Source organism: Cydia strobilella, chromosome 15, assembly GCF_947568885.1.
Source record: "Cydia strobilella chromosome 15, ilCydStro3.1, whole genome shotgun sequence".
NCBI classification, from domain to species: Eukaryota; Metazoa; Arthropoda; class Insecta; order Lepidoptera; family Tortricidae; genus Cydia; species Cydia strobilella.
In genome coordinates, this window is record NC_086055.1 from 11,484,660 (window position 1) to 11,501,960 (window position 17,301).

At 37.8% G+C, this 17,301-nt stretch overlaps 3 protein-coding genes across 3 annotated transcripts in view; 2 read left to right on the forward strand and 1 right to left on the reverse strand.

Moving 5' to 3' along the window:
* Positions 1-4,274: 4,274 nt before the first annotated feature.
* Positions 4,275-5,536, forward strand: LOC134748057 (prohibitin-2). Its single transcript, XM_063682790.1, has one exon. It carries the CDS (start codon positions 4,390-4,392, stop codon positions 5,287-5,289), a length of 900 nt encoding a protein of 299 aa, XP_063538860.1. The 5' UTR covers positions 4,275-4,389; the 3' UTR covers positions 5,290-5,536.
* A 1,245-nt stretch (positions 5,537-6,781) lies between these two features.
* On the reverse strand, positions 6,782-7,233 carry LOC134747741 (uncharacterized). Its single transcript, XM_063682365.1, has one exon. The coding sequence runs from the start codon at positions 7,154-7,156 to the stop codon at positions 6,845-6,847; it is 312 nt and encodes a 103-aa protein (XP_063538435.1). The 5' UTR covers positions 7,157-7,233; the 3' UTR covers positions 6,782-6,844.
* A 1,007-nt stretch (positions 7,234-8,240) lies between these two features.
* The window catches only part of LOC134747593 (transcriptional regulator ATRX homolog), a 32,857-nt gene continuing 23,796 nt past the window's right edge, over positions 8,241-17,301 (forward strand). The window contains exons 1-3 of the mRNA XM_063682188.1: positions 8,241-11,146; positions 11,608-11,681; positions 17,100-17,266. Coding sequence (XP_063538258.1) covers positions 8,414-11,146; positions 11,608-11,681; positions 17,100-17,266 — 2,974 coding nt within the window. The 5' untranslated portion in view covers positions 8,241-8,413. The remainder of the gene's footprint in view (positions 11,147-11,607; positions 11,682-17,099; positions 17,267-17,301) is intronic.

Sequence of the window (17,301 nt, forward strand, 5' to 3'; positions counted from 1 at the left end):
CTAAACCGTGCGTCGTAGCGCAAAAATAATAAAATTTTCGTTCCCTTTTATGAAACCCCAAAGTAATAACAAAAAACGCAATGACAAAAAAAAGAAAAAAAAAAACAACAAAAAAAACTTTAGGGATGTATCTCCTAAACCGTGCATGGTAGCGAAAAATAATCAAATTTTCGTTCCCCTTAAGAAGCCCTTAATTAAGATTTAAAAACGTAAAAAGAAAAAGAAAAAAATCTATATACGGCTGTATCTCCTAAACCGTGCGTCGTAGCGCAAAAATAATTAAATTTTCGTTCCCCTTTATGAAACCCCAAAGTAATATACAAAAAACACAATGTAAAAAAGAAAAAAACAATAAAAAAAACTTTATAGGGCTGTATCTCCTAAACCGTGCGTCGTAGCGCAAAAATAATCAAATTTTCTTTCCTCTTTATTCAACCCTTAATTTATATTTAAAAAAAACGCTTTCACTAAACTGCTGTAACTCGGAAACTTAGAATCCACAAAGGGGACTTTACTAAATTATGACACATATTAAAGCCTGACCAGTAATATATGATCATTGTCAAGAGGGCGCTGTTCATTCTCATGTATAGGGTGACAGTTCAGTATAGTATGAAAAAATATTGTATTTAATGAACATCATCATCAATGTAATTAATGTTGCTTGCCACGCTTAAACATAACAAAAATCACAATAAATTGCGTCTTAAAATAAACTTAAAAAGTCTACTAAAAATCGAAACAAAAGTAATTTTTAAGTCGCTGATGTGACATTCTCAATCAAAAGGTAGGTACCACTTTGTCGTTTACCATAAAGACGAAATTTGGTTATATCTATACAAATAACCTGTCAGAGAAAGTGGTACCTTTTGATTAGGAACGTCACAAATGTTGGTCAGTATGAGGAGTGCAGCCTACAGTTTATTTTTAATTATATTTATATACCTACTACGGTAAGATTGATAAGACAATGTAATTATGCCTCCGAATGAAATAAATACCTATACACTGTATCGCAAAACTAAGTGGCGAGACAGCTCATAATGCCATCTCTTGGTTGGTCTTAACAAGAGTAAAGGAGATAGTATTAAGATCTCAGTCGCCAGCTGATATTGCGGCAAGTATAATAAGCACCCCACCCGCGTAGGTACCCTTCCCCGCGCACGCCCTTCTTGCTCAATTGAGTTTTATTTTGCCAGATAGCAAAAAAACCGTGGATCAAAATGACCCAAATTATGAATGATGTCTCAATGTGGTATTATAATATTGTAGACGTAAACTTAATAATATGAATTTTTTTTTGTGGCAGATACAGGGTGTTAATTAGAAAAAAATTTTTTTTTAAATAAAAGCGGTGGATGAATTTGACACAGATTTGTTTGAATAACATATAACAATGTTCTGTAAAGTACAACACTTCACTTACCGACTCTAATATTTTTTTAGGCGTTTTAGGATCAATATTAGGTATTTATTAAATGCCATTATACCCGTGGATGAAAATGACACAAAATGCGTGTGTACGTCGGAAGCCACTTTGCCTTTACAGGGAAACAAAGAATTTCGTCTCGAATATTTTTTTTACAGAATGCTGATTGAAAAAAGAAATACCTAAATTTCTACCTAAGCAAATACCTAGGATGACACAAAACATTATTTTTAGGTTTAGTATATGGTCTGGAAACTATATATAAAAAATAAGCAACATTAATATTCTTATAACCTGTACCAAAATTTGCGGTATTTCTTTGTAATTGGGGTCCAGCGGCTTCCGCTATTAGAATCAAGCTTTGGAAGCCTAATAGCGGCATCGGCACCAAGCGGTAAGGCTATCTAAGGCACCCGGCTAGCTTCAATGAATCTCTTGGAATTTGTGGAATTTATGTACACAGATTCATATCACCATATACTGTCTCTTCTGTGTTGAATTTACTGTTTCAGGCGATGGAAGTAAGAACCAGAAAACAGCAGTGACCCCCTACCCTACGAAGTATCTAATAGAGTTCTAGACCAATCCCTAATTCCCCTTTAGGTTTGGCAGGTCAAATGGCTGCCGACCAGACTCCAAGATTCCCTAGTGCGCCGTGACAAAAAACTAGGACTTCAGGAAGATGAACGATAATACTGTAATTAAATAATTTAACAAACCTAAACTCCGAAAAAAAATCGGAAAACACACACACACCGTGCGACTAGATTATGTAATTAGGCACCTACTAACTTTTCCCCTTTAGAGCTCGATTAATCATTTTCATATGTAGATCGGACTTACACTCATGTCATGACTTTTTTGCTTGACATGGAACCCTGTAACCAAGGCAATGTCTGTAGGTTCTTCCCGTTCTTCTGTTAACGATATTCTGATTATTAATGAAAATAAATAATATTGATAATCAGGCATCGTAAACTGCGAGCGAAATCCATTGAAGTACTAGGGTTGTTGTCAAGTCGAAGTACGTCATTTCAATGGATTTCGCTCGCAGTTTACGATGCCTGATGTTAATTACCAATACTGTACATACCGCTGAACCACTGGTTGAATTAACTGAGCTGTATCATTCTCGTTGTTATGGTAGGTATTGTATGAGATTATTTGTTGAGATACAGGTAAGGACATTGGATTAATTATTAATACGATAATTACTAGAAGTATAATATGCATGTTAATGTGGTCAAGGTTCATTCATTTTATCGGATAATTTAATAATTGCGTTTACAGTATTTAACTATTAGTGATCAACCTACCTCAAGTAATTGTGGAGAATACCGTCTATTCTATATTATAGGCGGTCTTACCTCAATAGACACTATAAAAGGTAATACCGTCTACAAGCTCTTTCGTCGCTCTTACGTTTGCATAGCATAGAGCAAAAGGAGCGAAGCTCTTCCTTTCTGACTTCTGAGCGACGTACGCATAAAAATACCAGTTTTTGCCCCATGACGGTCTTTCCAACAAAAAAAAATATGCCTGTCATCACTATATTTCATAAGAGAAAGCACAATTTCATACAAAACAACAATAATTAAACAAGCAACGAACAAACATGACATGTCACGTACTTATTTGTTTGCCACAACTTCAGTTGTGGCAGCGGTGGAAAAGTGAAACTATGACAAGGACAAACAATAACAGCGCTTTCTCTGCTACTCCTACTGAAAGATACATAAGACTATCCCGTTCGGTCATTTTCCCCCACCCCTCATGACCGATCCAGTTATACTAGATTCATGGTTCTGTCCCTCATGGGCGCACGCGGTAGGCCACTTCTATAGTATACTACCTTCTATGCTTTGCGTGCACGACCACAGATTACAGATAAGGTAATGACTGGAATTTTGACAGCCCTAAATAGCCGAAAGGGATAGTGCCATACATTAGAAAGGGAAAGCGTGATTCGTCCCTGAATCGCTGTCAATCTTCGGTTTTGTAGGAAGTACTATTATCATGGAGACTGTATAAAGGAGCCAAATCTCTATGTATGAAAAGTGTCCATCAAAAAGCAGTAATTAGGCGGCGCCACCATACACCGAAATACTACCAAAAACAACCTACGTAATTTGGTCGGGTTATTTGTTGCCTTATATGGTTCATGTTATACTCATGTCCCAGAGCCTAACTAGCGCCACCGGAGAGATTAGGAACTATTATTTAAAGCTTAACGAGGTCACTTTTACAACAATTCTGCCATAAGAGATTGCGATCCTTTCTATACCATCCACAAAGATAGATATACTCTATGCCATCCATAACTATTATTTATTCTATGCTCCGGTATGCATATCTCGTTTTCGCTCTAACTAGCCTCTCTTCACTTGAGCTGCGTCCTTAAATGCCAGTCTCCAGACGGGATGATCAAATCGATTGATTTGATCGGAAAAGAAATTGGCGTCAATCTCTAATTTAACCACCAATTTTAGATTATGGTGATACTTGAGCGCTCTAAATTTAAAAAAATGCCCCCAAACGCGAATACTAGCGTCACAAATTGGTATTCTTGCGTCCGCACCTTCATTTTATTGGTAATATGGGTCATAATCGGCAGTCCAAAACGGCGAGCCAAATTGACGTTTGCTTCCACACTGCCTAATTTGATCAGACAGTTTAATCAGAATGGCGAAAAATTGAACCTTCTAGACTGGTCTTAACAGACGTACAGCTACAGCGGACCACATTCCAGCGATCCATCGCCTCGAACCGGACCAAAGTCGCGTTCCGGTACTCCCGTCTGTTACAGCATGGGGATTCATTATGCACCTACTGCCAACCCTACCGAGTCTTTCTTGTCTATGCGTATTGCACAATTTGTCTCGTTCTTTAATACAGGTTATGTTCAGTTTTAGATTCTGATAAAAATTGGTTTGTAGTGTAATTTTTGTAACTATTTCATAATGGCGCAAAGTAAGCTCAACGACATGGCGGGCAAATTTGCTAAAGGTGGACCTCCCGGTCTGGGCATCGGCTTGAAAGCTCTGGCTGTCGTCGGTGCGGCGGCCTATGGTGTCTCACAGTCGTTGTTTACCGTCGATGGTGGCCACCGTGCAATCATGTTCAACAGGGTTGGAGGTATTCAACAGCACGTCATGAGTGAAGGCTTGCACTTCCGCATCCCGTGGTTCCAGTATCCGATCATCTATGACATCAGGTCGCGACCCCGCAAGATATCTTCCCCCACCGGCTCCAAAGACTTGCAAATGGTGAACATTTCGTTGAGAGTACTCTCGCGACCTGACTCCGGCAGCCTCCCAACCATGTACAGACAGCTAGGAACCGATTATGATGAGAAAGTCTTACCCTCTATCTGCAACGAGGTTCTAAAGTCCGTGGTAGCTAAATTTAACGCGTCGCAACTGATCACACAACGTCAACAGGTCTCCTTGCTCATCCGAAGAGAGCTTGTAGAGCGCGCGGCGGATTTCAACATCATTCTGGATGATGTCTCAGTCACTGAGCTGAGTTTCGGTAAGGAATATACTGCTGCTGTTGAAGCCAAACAAGTGGCACAACAAGAAGCTCAGCGAGCTGCTTTCGTAGTGGAAAGAGCTAAGCAGGAGCGCCAGCAAAAGATTGTCCAAGCTGAAGGTGAAGCTGAAGCAGCTGAGATGTTGGGTAAAGCCATGGGCATGAACCCCGGTTACTTGAAGTTGCGCAAAATCCGAGCTGCTCAGAGCATTTCTAGAATGATTGCTCAATCGCAGAACAGAGTCTTTCTTCCTGGCAATAGCTTGATGATTAACCTGCAGGACCCAACCTTTGATGACCTCTCAGAGAAGCTGACGAAGAAGAAGTAACATACGGATTTGGTGGAGTGCGCTGAAGCTCTGGAGCCTGCGCCACCTCTCACCGATGTTGAAGCTGCTGTACTGATCAGTGGCGCTGCTTCAGTTGCTGTATAGTGCAATAACTTCCTATTTTGAGCATTTCTAAGTTGAAGGTTTACAATACAAATGGATTTCAAAAATGTTGCATTTTATGTTAATTAGTTGTAGGCCTATAGTATGTATGAGAATCAAAGATAACAATACAATATCTTACAAACTTATTGGCTTTTTTATTGAACCTAAAAGTAAATTTATTACCAAATATATTCAATTTCCAGATAAAGTATCAATAGTACTGAACACATTCACTGCCAGCACTATGTGCTTAACCAATAGCATCGGTAAAAACGGTATGTAATTAAAAGTGCATAGGAACAGTGAGCTGCTGGCAGTGAATGTGTTAATAATAAAATTATAAATAGGTACTTTACGGCTAGAAGGAACTAGTATAGGCTATTTGGGTGTCCCACTACTGAGAATACTGAGCAAATATCCTGGCATTAAATTTTTTTTTTATTCTCCATGCCGCAAGTGACATCTTTTGGCATGCTGCGCTAAATGAAGTTTCCTAGAAGTTGAAATGGAAAATGGTATCACACCTCGGCCAGTGAATAAGAAAGCCTCAGATCACATGTAACTGTCGGCCAAGTGAAGCCGAGATCTAAGAGACGTCTTACTTTAGTGACAACAATAGTATATTACATACCTATTGATATACTATTGTTGTCACTTTCAATACCAAACTTCCATTTTGTATACAAAATGTAATCTAGTTTTAGTGCAAGCTGACATGTTTCTCCAAATATTTAATTTCATCACAAAAATCCTTACAAAGATTTTTCTGTATTATGATGATTTGGTATGCCAAATTTAAGGGTTAGGTTAGGGGTCTCTATGTTTTTATGATCCTGTCTGTCCAAAATGTCTGTGTATGGTTTGTCTGTATTGAGTGTTTAGGGCCTGGCAACTATGCTTGTGCCTGCTCCGTCAATTCATTGGATTGTTTCCAATCTTTGGTAACTGAATATAATTCAACTTGTACGATATGATGTGTCGATATTAAACATTAAAAAACCTTAACACAATATGTAGAAAAATATTTGATCTTCGTTCATATTTTACGGGTTTAGGAGTGACACATCGTTCTTTCATCTCATTCACACTCATGCCAGCGACATTGTCAACTGTTTTGGTCCATCCATTTACAATTTCACTCCAATCCCACTGAACTAAAGACCGATTAAGAGCGTGCAAAAAGATTTTGTTCCTTTGGTCCTTCACAGGATTTCTTTCTTTACCGTTCTTAGTTCATGACCTACTCAAGCCTACTGGCAACCTCTTCTGCAGTGGCTATTGCACAGAATAACTAATAGTACATTGCTCTGCTTCTTGACTCAGTTAAGGTCCTATTGGAACTGATTGGTGAAATCTTGGTGATATTATAAAAAAAACAATGAAATAATTATCTACAACAATAATTTATTAACAAGAAACTAGAGATTTTACATATTATGGTTGCGGAGTTTCACTTTCTGAGAGCAGATGGTTGGGGGCAGCGGTACTTCGACATCTCGATTTCAGCCTCGAAGTAGCTCATGTTGTTGTACAAGTAGTATTCGGGGACCTTGTACGGTCCTGACTTTTTCGGATCGACTCCAGGTCCTACTGGTTGTGATGCTGGAGCAATGCAGTTTTGACTGAGGCCTGCAACATTTGCGTTTACTTCGCGAGCTGATGCCGATGCAGGAGATGACGAGGAACTTTGACTAGATCCTTCACTAAAATATCTAGGAATAAGTCTCATTGCGTTACTGTTTCTAGCGGTTCTGGCAAACATTTTTGAGAACTGCGCTCGATTTTTTTATTATACAATCAATCAAATCGTTCCAGAATCCGTCACGAAAAAACACAATTCAAAGACAAACTTCACTGTCACATTGATTTTTAATGTTTTATTTTGTAATGTGGCTTGCCATAAGAAAGAAGATTATCACATCAGATTTAATATTTTTTACTAAAGTCAATTTCTCATTGAAATCCTTTACTGGAAATCTTTAGCTGTTAACATTACTTCAAAATAAATTTAGAAAATATTAACTCCGTAAAAAAAAATCGGATCGTTACCAAACGATATTAGCTAGCTAAGCTAGCTTTACAAAATGTTCGTCTATACACTGCGTGCGTCTATGGTGCTTTTTCACGACTGTTTTGTAGTTATCTACCTTTGCTTATTTCGCCGATTATCGAGTCTCGGAGTGTAATATGTGCATCATTTAAAGCATAATCCATAACTATTGCGTGTAATAATGTGTTGCTATCAAAGTTAAGTCTTTTTTCTTATAAGGAATTCCCTAAAGAGCTAGTTCAGCCATTTACATGAAAGGTGAGTACAAAAAACGATACCATAAGATTTTTTTTATTTTGAAGTGGAGCATAAGTTTCTGCGTTGATATCGTAGCAAAATTGACTGTAGTAATGAATCATATGAATACACCTGCTAGTTTCTGTTAACAGAATATAAGAATTGATGCATACATGATAGTTACTGTATATAATAGTCATTTGTATATGTCTATTTGCCGCTATTTTGTATTTATATTTATGTATAGATGGTATAATCCTACCAAATTGAGATGGTCGAGCAGCAGGTGGAAACTGCGTTCCGTTCCAAGTAAATCTATGTAATATTGAATTGCAGAACGTACTTCTACAGTATCTTTCAGTAGGCCTATATTGAACATTCGATAAAAGATGGCTGCCTTTACGCACAAAATTAAAATATGAAGTGCTGTAATTTCTGTCGTGCGATTCGGGCGCTGTTTTGTATTCCAATATCTTATATTACCATTAGTAAGTAGTCAAACATGTGTATCCGAAACCGAGTGATTACGAGCAGATTTTTTTACTCTATGGTTTTTTATTTTCTTTCGAATTTAGTAGCATTTTATTTCTTCTGCGTTGCGTTGTCGCTTGTACGTATCTAGTGAATTCAGATCGGAATTATTGATGAACTGTTTATCCGTAATTCATCAAATACTTCAAAGTCTCCTATATTCAGTTCAAAGTGATTCGTGTGAGTAGACCGTGTAATAAAATGGCAGAAGAAGTACCTGTTAGCGATGTTCTTTGTGAAGCTATGGAATATTTGTGCAAGCTCGGATCGAATTTGAGAACGCGCTCACAGAACCTAAAGGACAAGAGAATTAGCAAAGACAAGTTACGCAATACCCACGCGGTGCGTAAAGCGGCTTCTAAGGTATTATTAATATGCGAATTATCACGAAAATCGCTGGAGAACGTCGAAAACGGCGTGAAAAGGGTGTTGACGCTTGTAGACGCCTCGCGGCGCTCGCCTGTGACAGTTGGCGCCAAAGATGAAAATCGCTCTAGGAATAAGAAAAACTATTTCTACTTCGAATATGACTCTTGTAAGTTAAGAATTTCAGAGAAGATTTTACTAGCCCATTATACGTCGGTCAAAGTTCATGCTAAAAGTATGCCCGAGTCGATGGTGGACAAGTATCCTGTGTATTACCACTGTAATCTGTATAAGAAACGAAAACAATCTTTGAAAGACAGTGGCAATGAAAACCGCCAGAAAACTAGTAAAAAGGAGGATAGATCTTCTAAATCTGTTGAGAGGGTTAAAGAAAGTGAAAAATCTGATTCAGATGCCACATCTAGTGACAACCAAATTAAAGATAAAATTAATAAGGAGAAAAAACTAAATGACAATTTAAATTCAGAAGATAGTGATAATAGTACCAAAGAGAAGGAAGCAGAAGAAAAAGACAAGAATAAGCAGCGTAAATACAGGTCCAAGGAAAAGAAGACAAAGGAATCTGAAGATAAAACAACTGCAGCTATACAAAGTGATGGCGGCTGTGAAGATAGAAGGAAAGAAAGTAAAGATAGTGAAAAAGAAAGCGAAGACAGCCAAAAAGGACCCACGGTTGAAGCAGAAATTGAGTCAAAAAGCACTGAAAGTGATGGTAGTCCTCTAGACTCAAAACAAATGGAGCATGAGGAAATGTCCAACAAAAAAGAAAGCAAAAGTATTAACACCAGTGATGAAGAAGAAATTTGCAACAAGTCTAAAAAAAGTACAAAAAAAATGGTTTCTGACAGTCGTCAAGAAGATTCCATTGATGAAAAAAACCTAGAAGACAGAAAAGTTAAACTAGATAACACCAGTGTTGATAGTGATGATGAGAAGTCTAAACTAACTGACAGCGAAGAAAATAAATTAAGTGGTGAAAAATCTAAAACGTCAAAATCAGCTAGATCCATAGACAGTGACTCTGACCAAAAAAGTAACAGTGTTACTGGAAATGAGAGAAAAAAAAAGAAACTGGATAAGGAAAGTCACAATAAAAAAAATAAGATTGATGAATCTGAAATAGTTCATTTAATTGAAGATTCACCAATGAAGCCAAAAGAGAATTTAAAAAGCAAGGAGAGCAAAGAAGATAGTGACTCTTCTACTTCAAACAAAAAACCTATGAGCAAAACCATTAGATTCATAGACAGTGATTCTGACCAAAATAGTGACAGTGTCACTGGAAATGCGAGAAAAAAAAGGAAACTTGATAAGGATAGTCACAATAAAAATAATAAGGCTGATGAATCTGAAATAGTTCATTTGATTGAAGATTCACCAATGAAACCAAAAGAGAATTTAAAAAGCAAGGAGAGCAAAGATGATAGTGACTCTTCTATGTCAGACAAAAAACCTATGATCAAGTTAGTAAGTCTTAATAAGTTACTCAAACCTGATGTACTACAAAAAGAAATGTATCATATGAATACTAAAATCCCTCCAGTTTCAAAGACATACAAGAACCGCAAAGAAAAGAGTCACACTCAAGAAGATGAAAAGAAAAAAGCAATTAGTGCCTTCAAACCCAAAAAATTTGATGTTGTTGTTACTAGGCTACCCAAGTTTACGGATGTATTTTTGTGTGAATATGGGTTGAAGAAAATAACTCAGAATGGATCTGAGATTTATAGTTTAACATCATTAATAAACAAGGAAAAAGAAAAACCAAGCCTGAAGACTGATCAAAATAGTTCTATATCAGAAAGTAAAGGAAAATCCTGTGATAATATTGGTCACAGTAATGCTGAAAAGAGTAAATTGGATGAAGGAAATGAAGCAAGCAAAAATGCACTACTCCATTCTGATTCTGATGATGTGGATACCAACAAGCCAAAGAATTGTAAAAAATCTAGAAGGAAATCTAAGGTTATACAATCAGACTCCGAAAAAGATGAGGGTAGTGAGACAAAAAATTCAAAATCCTGTTCACCAAGTGAGAGGAACAAAACTAGAAGTAAATCACCAAAAGACGTAGATAAAAATGGGAAAATGACTAGTGAATGTAAAGAAAAATTGGCTAGAAACAGTGACCCAGAAAACATAATACCCCTGGATTCTGCAGCTACTCCAAAGACGCCAGAAAGAAAAACGGAGGAAACTACACCACAGTCCAGAAGGAAATTAATTAGGGAGTCAATGCATGCAAAAAAGATGCTATTGACTTATTCCTCAAGCTCTGATACTGATGATGATCAGCTGAAAAATGCATTGAAAGATATTAAAAACTCTCTTTTAAAGGGATCAAGTTCAGATGATGAACTAGATGTGACAAAGATGGTTCAAATGAACAGGAGAAAGTTGGTTACTCCCTCGGATTCTGATGATAGCTTAAATATAAAGAAGAAAAAGAAAGACAAAGAGCTTGCTAAAGGGAAGGAGCAGGAAGATAGCAGTATTAGCCAAGTGGATGGAACCAATGATGAATTGTCTAATTCAAGTTGTAGCCAGGTTAGGAAATAGATAACCCATTCATTAATACATTGCCTACTTTCAATTTTCCATGTACATAACATTCCTATGTCCCAAGTTTGATTAAGTTAATTGTAGTACATCTTTTCAATTCTTTGCAGTTATTGCCCATTTATCTAGTTTAGGATTTCTAAATTGTTTGTACATGTACAACTTAGAAACTAAGAATAGCTTGTTATGGACATAAGCTCCAGTATGACATATAAGAATTAAAGCCTATTAAGTAATAGCAGTGTTTTACTTTGAGTGAGAATTTATCATAGGATGGATTTATTTAACAATGAAATATGTTTATTTATTATTGTTTATGATATGGAATATGTTTCTGTTCGGTATATTCTTTTTTTTCGTTTTACATATAGGTCTGCACAAAACTAGCACTGCATGACTTACAGTTTGGAAAAAAAAACGAGAGACTTATAAAGAACTAAAATTTCCAGATGGGCCGCTCTAAAACAAAACCTGCCAGTAGCAGCTCTGAGAATGTGGACTCAGTTGACTCAGAAATTAATAGGTAAATATTAAATAACACCAAGACTGAAAAAGGTCCTAAGTGTTACTACTTGGCAGTCTAAGGCCGCGCACTGGACACAAGCGGCGAGCGGCAAATCAAGGCTATTCATACATTGCGCTCTAACAAATGTATGAATGGCCTTGATTTGCCGCTCGGCGTCCAGTCCGCGGCCTCAAGGATAAGTATTGCACTAGGTAATATTAATGGGAATGGGACTGTCGAATGTTATATAAAATGAGGTTCATTTTCTTAAAAAAATGCATTATATGATACCACTTAATGCCTGCCTATAATTTTCATTCCTGTTAAGATGGGTTATTATTATTTGATACATGTATTTGGGTTCATGGTTTTGTGTGTACTACGTTGTTTTGTGTTTCCATTTATTTACTATCAAATTGGCTCTGGGTATGCTTATTTTTAAAGCCAGAGGGCCTACCGCGAACCACGTTCGACGTGTTGCCTCCGTGTCACACTTATGCGACAGAGGCAACACGTCGAATGTGGTTCGCGGAAGGCCCTCTGATAGCATCATGTTCATCAAAATTTTCATTAAAAATATGCGATTATTTATAACTTTTTTTTTTTCATTTAATAATATGCATAAAACTATAACAAATATAGCGATCCATAGAAAGTCCTTATTTTAACTTTAGAAGGTACCTTACGCAAAATGAAATTTAGTAAATTGAAACTGCCAAAGGTATTTCTTTATTGACATAACAAAAACAACTATGTAAAACAGAATAAAAACACTTAAATTAAAAACTTATAAATATAAAAATTGGGTCGTAGTCGCTCGGTAGGGTGCATTGCCCCGCTGGATGGCAATGCTGATCCGCTGAGCAAAATATTGGCCAGCCCTCTGGTCAGCAGAAGCCTCTATAAGGCGCTTTGACAGCTCCTCTTGAAATATACCTACAACCCTTTTATACATTTCTCACTCTAAAATGAATGTCTTCTGTTTGTGGTCACCATTCATACTCATACCAACCAAATCATAGTTTAATATAAATAACAAAAACCGGCCAAGTGCGTGTCGGACCACGAATAATGGAGGGTTCAGTACCTCCCGTACATCGTAAACCCTCCTTTTGATTTACCGTTGTCGGGTAAAAAGCCATACAAGCACAAGCAAAAGAACATAATTATCTTCGCGGCATCGGCACTTAGGCGATTTAATAAGATCAGTTTTAAAAAAAGCTTATGGCTCAACGCTCAATGGCTTTCGGGGCGATTATTTTCAAAATTATGTGCAGAATCAAAAAAAGTACTTAACAACCTTAATGTTGCTAAGGAATTGATATTTTTAACCAAAATAAAGTTTTTATTATCTACTATATTCATTTTAGCAAAACAGGCCTGGCACATTGCATGCAATTTGCACACCGCACACCCTTTTTTGGACCTTTTATTTTCCTTTAAATATTACGAAATTTCTATTTGTTCGGCTTTCTGGGGCTACCGCATTAAATCGAATTTCGAAATTCGTTTATCTTATTATATTCCCTTGGCCCGCTCTTATTTAAATGGAGTTATAAAATGGGGTTGGCCGGTCAAAATAATTAGCACTGCTCTGTCAATCCCTAGAATTGTGTCAAATTTTTGTTTTTTTTAATGACCTGGGTGGCTGGATGGTGGGTGGGCTGGCCCTTTAAGCCAAATATAGAAAAAAGGGGAAGGCTATGATGGCGCCATCTCTGCAAACCTTTGACAGTTGCCAACCCCATTAACACCAATTTCGTTTTACGAAGTTTGCGCTCGCTAGGCTAGGCCTCCTGCACTGTCTCGCCAAAGGCTTTAAATTTATGACGCAGTATTTGGGCATTAGATACGTAATGCTGGCATACTTATTATCTCGATCTATTGCTCGACCATCTCACAATTCGACCAATTTAGGATTGGACAATTCGAGTTTAGTTATTCGATCTGTTTCCGATCTGATCTGTCAGTGTCAAAAATGACGTTTTTGGTTGAAGAAATGTCTCTTTTGACACTGTCAGATCAGTATCATATTGGAAACATCGAATAACTAAATCTCGAATTGGTCCTGTATAGACTACAGACCGTATTTTGTACAAATCAATTCCTTGAATGTTTTAGGCAGCGCGCAGCGTAAGTACCTAAGTACCCAAAGTAAATGAAGTGTTCAATAGTTATTTGTGCAACAAGAGAGGAAAGTTGGTTTTTCTTGCGAGTGTTTATTTTGAGTCCCGAGAAAGCGAAAGATTCTACAATTGAATCACGAGCGAAGCGAGTGATTCTAAGTTAGAATGTTGAGCGTAGCGAGGGACTCAAAAACACGAGATGTAAAATAATTTTGTTCTCGTGTTACACACATAATTTTTCACCTCAGTAGTGAGAACATATTAAAGGTTAAAATGTATTTCGAATTACACAGAATAATACAGAGAAGAAAAAAAATGTAATAAAAGTATGAAGTGGCAGTTCATGGCCTTCACTAAATTAAAAAGCTACTTTGTTTCACTCCCTGAAGTGAGGAAAGTCGCACTTTCGTGACGACAGTAGGCTTGTTCGAGCTGCTGAGGTGAAAATTGATTTGCTTATTACAATAAGCAAATCAATTTTCAATGATATATCATAAATATAAAAAAAAGTTTTAAGTCCTCTACATTAAATATATGTAATTGTGCCAAAATTTTAAGTACCTATCAAGTACACCTTATAGATAATTTATTTGATAAATTTCGAATTTATAAGCACTATCATAACAATCGTAGTAGGTATGTGACATTCGAAAACCCTTTCAATGTTTACCGTTTTCTTTAATAATAAATTCTACGTTTAATCTGATTTTACGGTATAATAATATATGGTTGTTACGATTGGTGGAACAGGATAACGGTTGTAATACCTATAAACCATGCAGTATGTTTGGCGCCAACCTCAATGTTTCAAGAAAACGTATACTAAACCGTAAGCAACAGTGAAAGTGACTAAGAATCGTAGTTACTGACTATCGTAATACCTAACTTATACCCTTACTTACTGCTGTGGCGCGAAGACCCGAAGTGGATCTTGGCCTCCGACATCAAAGTCCACCATGCTACTCAGTCCAAAGCCGTTTCTGTCCAGTCGACGGCGCCGAGTTCGTTGAGGTCTTTCTGCACTTCGTCTCTCCAGCGGTACCTAGGGCCGCCTGGACACTAACTTATACCCGGACATCGATATTTAGAGGAAAAACTAAATGATAGTTAAGCAATTCCTATATCGATAAACTCAATTATCGATGCTTTTCCCACATGCTAGTAGTAAAAACTACACACTGCACACGAGCTCCTAGGAATTGTAGAATAGCCCCACGTGCATTGCATCCTCCCGCTTCCTTAGGTCGAGAATGGATGTGTTCGGAAAATTGATGTCCATGGCGTCTAACAACAACATATATACGTTGACACAACGCCTGTAACCCACGTTTTAATTTAATTTTAATGTGTATCGAGTAAGTAAGGACGGAAAGGTAACCGAAGTAAGTAACTTATTAACCTTTTGAACAACAAAAACGTCACCATTACTATACATATACTACTATTATACTCTTTGAACGTCACTGTCACGCCAAGGTAACGGGCGCAAGCGAGCGAATGTAGCGTCCGCCATAACCCATATAGTGGTCCTTGGCGCTGTAGGCACGACTAATAACAGTAGTAACGTCCACTTGTAAAACGAACATGTGTAAAAATCGTGAGTCATAAACAGGGATGTTGCGGATGCCGATTTTTTGACATCCGCGGATGCGGATCGGATTTTTAAAGGCTCACATCCGCGGACGCGGATGTCGAGATTAGGCACCTAAAAACATCAAATATTACACTTTAGTAACTTATATTTAAAAAAAATGAAACGGTATTTGAACAAGAATATAGGTGCCCCACAATCGCATTACTATACTAAAGTCCAAATAAAACAAACTTTTCACTTGTCGCTGTCCGTCATAGGCTAAAGTGCTCGATCGACGAATCACAAAAACGAAACGAGATTCCTATTGGCTAATGACGAAATTACCTAGCAATTACGCCGCCGCTAAGACGTTCCTGTACCTACCTGTTCCACATCCGCATCCGCATTAAGCTCTGCATCGATTTTATGCGGGTGCGGATGTTGAAAATAATGCGGAAGTTCCGCGGTTGCGGATGCGGATGCGAATATTCGCAACATCCCTGGTCATAAATAAGTTCTATAGTAATAAACTGACCAGAGAGTGGCAGAGAGGCGAGATCTCACGAGGCACGAAGCAAAAGTGCAGTGCTTAAGAAGGAACTCGTAGAAAAAGCTCAACTGTAAAAAGTTAGGGTTATATATAGAAAAGAAAGTCGGACAAAAGAACAAGAATATCCATATGGATATCCGTCTAAGCTAACTTTGCACCGCCTTGAATAGAAAAAGTGACGGATTGTCTTTACATAACGTCATATTTTCATAGAAATTTAACATTGCAACACTGTCACTTGTCATTGTAAATGCCATGCAGAGTTAGCTTGGTCCGATTCTAAAGAAATTAAGAGGGTAGTTGAGGGTTTTTTGGTTCGCTATGTATTCCGGTTTATGGTCCTGACTCAGAATCTTACTGCCTCAGGCGGTGAGCAATGTATCCCGCCCACTGCCTCTAGTAGGTACACCTGGTAACTCTCTGTTATGAGAGTTCAAAACTAATTCAAAGAGGTGTGTGTCAGAAATGCTAAAAGACAAATACCTAATAAAATCTACTTTGTTTTAGTTATCTACAGGTGGACAGAAAACACGTGTTGTATGTTCTTCGGTCACTAGCTTTTCTATCAATCCCGGTCATTCTGCGTAAAGTTCTAGATGGGGCTGAGGTTTTGTTGGCTGTAAAAGGCGGTGAAGGTTTCTAAAATATTAGCAACCCAACCAACCCAACACCCAACCTGACAGGCTTATTAAAGCTTATAAAAATTGTTGGTAAATTGCGAAGGGATGAGATTATCACTTCTCTATTTAAAAAAAATACTAACATTAACCTTCGACAGATGTTTTGAAGTCTGGCTTTGAATCGGAGCCCAATGTGCCGTCATATTTTGTAATGACGAGTCTGTTTAATGAGTAATTTGTGTTGTTTATCAAATATATACGATAATCTTAAGAAAATGTCTGTGCTCATTTCAAAACTTGTCATGCCAGTCAATAAAACCAAATTCGTGATTTATTATCGGCATTATCGCTGTAGGCTGTGAAACTTTCGCATACCATTTACAAAAAGCAGCACGAATGTTTGTATAAATAAGTTAAGGGTTGTGTTTTTGGTGTAAGACATCTAAATTACGTCTTCCCTCGATGTCCCTTCGGGCCACCCCGGCGTCATCCCAATGGGTACGATAGAGGTCCCCTCTAAATTTCATATAATCTCGAAAAAAAACTACATGAAGCATATCTTTCCAGATTGTCAAACCTCAAGACGCTGAACCGCCGTCGGCGGGGATCTGTCGAGAGGTCGACTAGAAGCACTCGAAGAATGCCGAAGGCGCCGCCGATTAAAGACGAAGTGTTGGCCCTTGCCAGCTCGGGCTCTGGGTCTGAGAGCGAACATGATGCGGAAGAGATGGAAGGTAATGAGGTTGTACAGTCCCGCCTTTGCAAGAAA

What these genes read in the sequence shown, in the direction of transcription:
- LOC134748057 (XM_063682790.1), top strand. Translation starts at nt 4,390, where the DNA reads ATGGCGCAAAGTAAGCTCAACGACATGGCGGGCAAATTTGCTAAAGGT.
- LOC134747741 (XM_063682365.1), bottom strand. Translation starts at nt 7,156, where the DNA reads ATGTTTGCCAGAACCGCTAGAAACAGTAACGCAATGAGACTTATTCCT.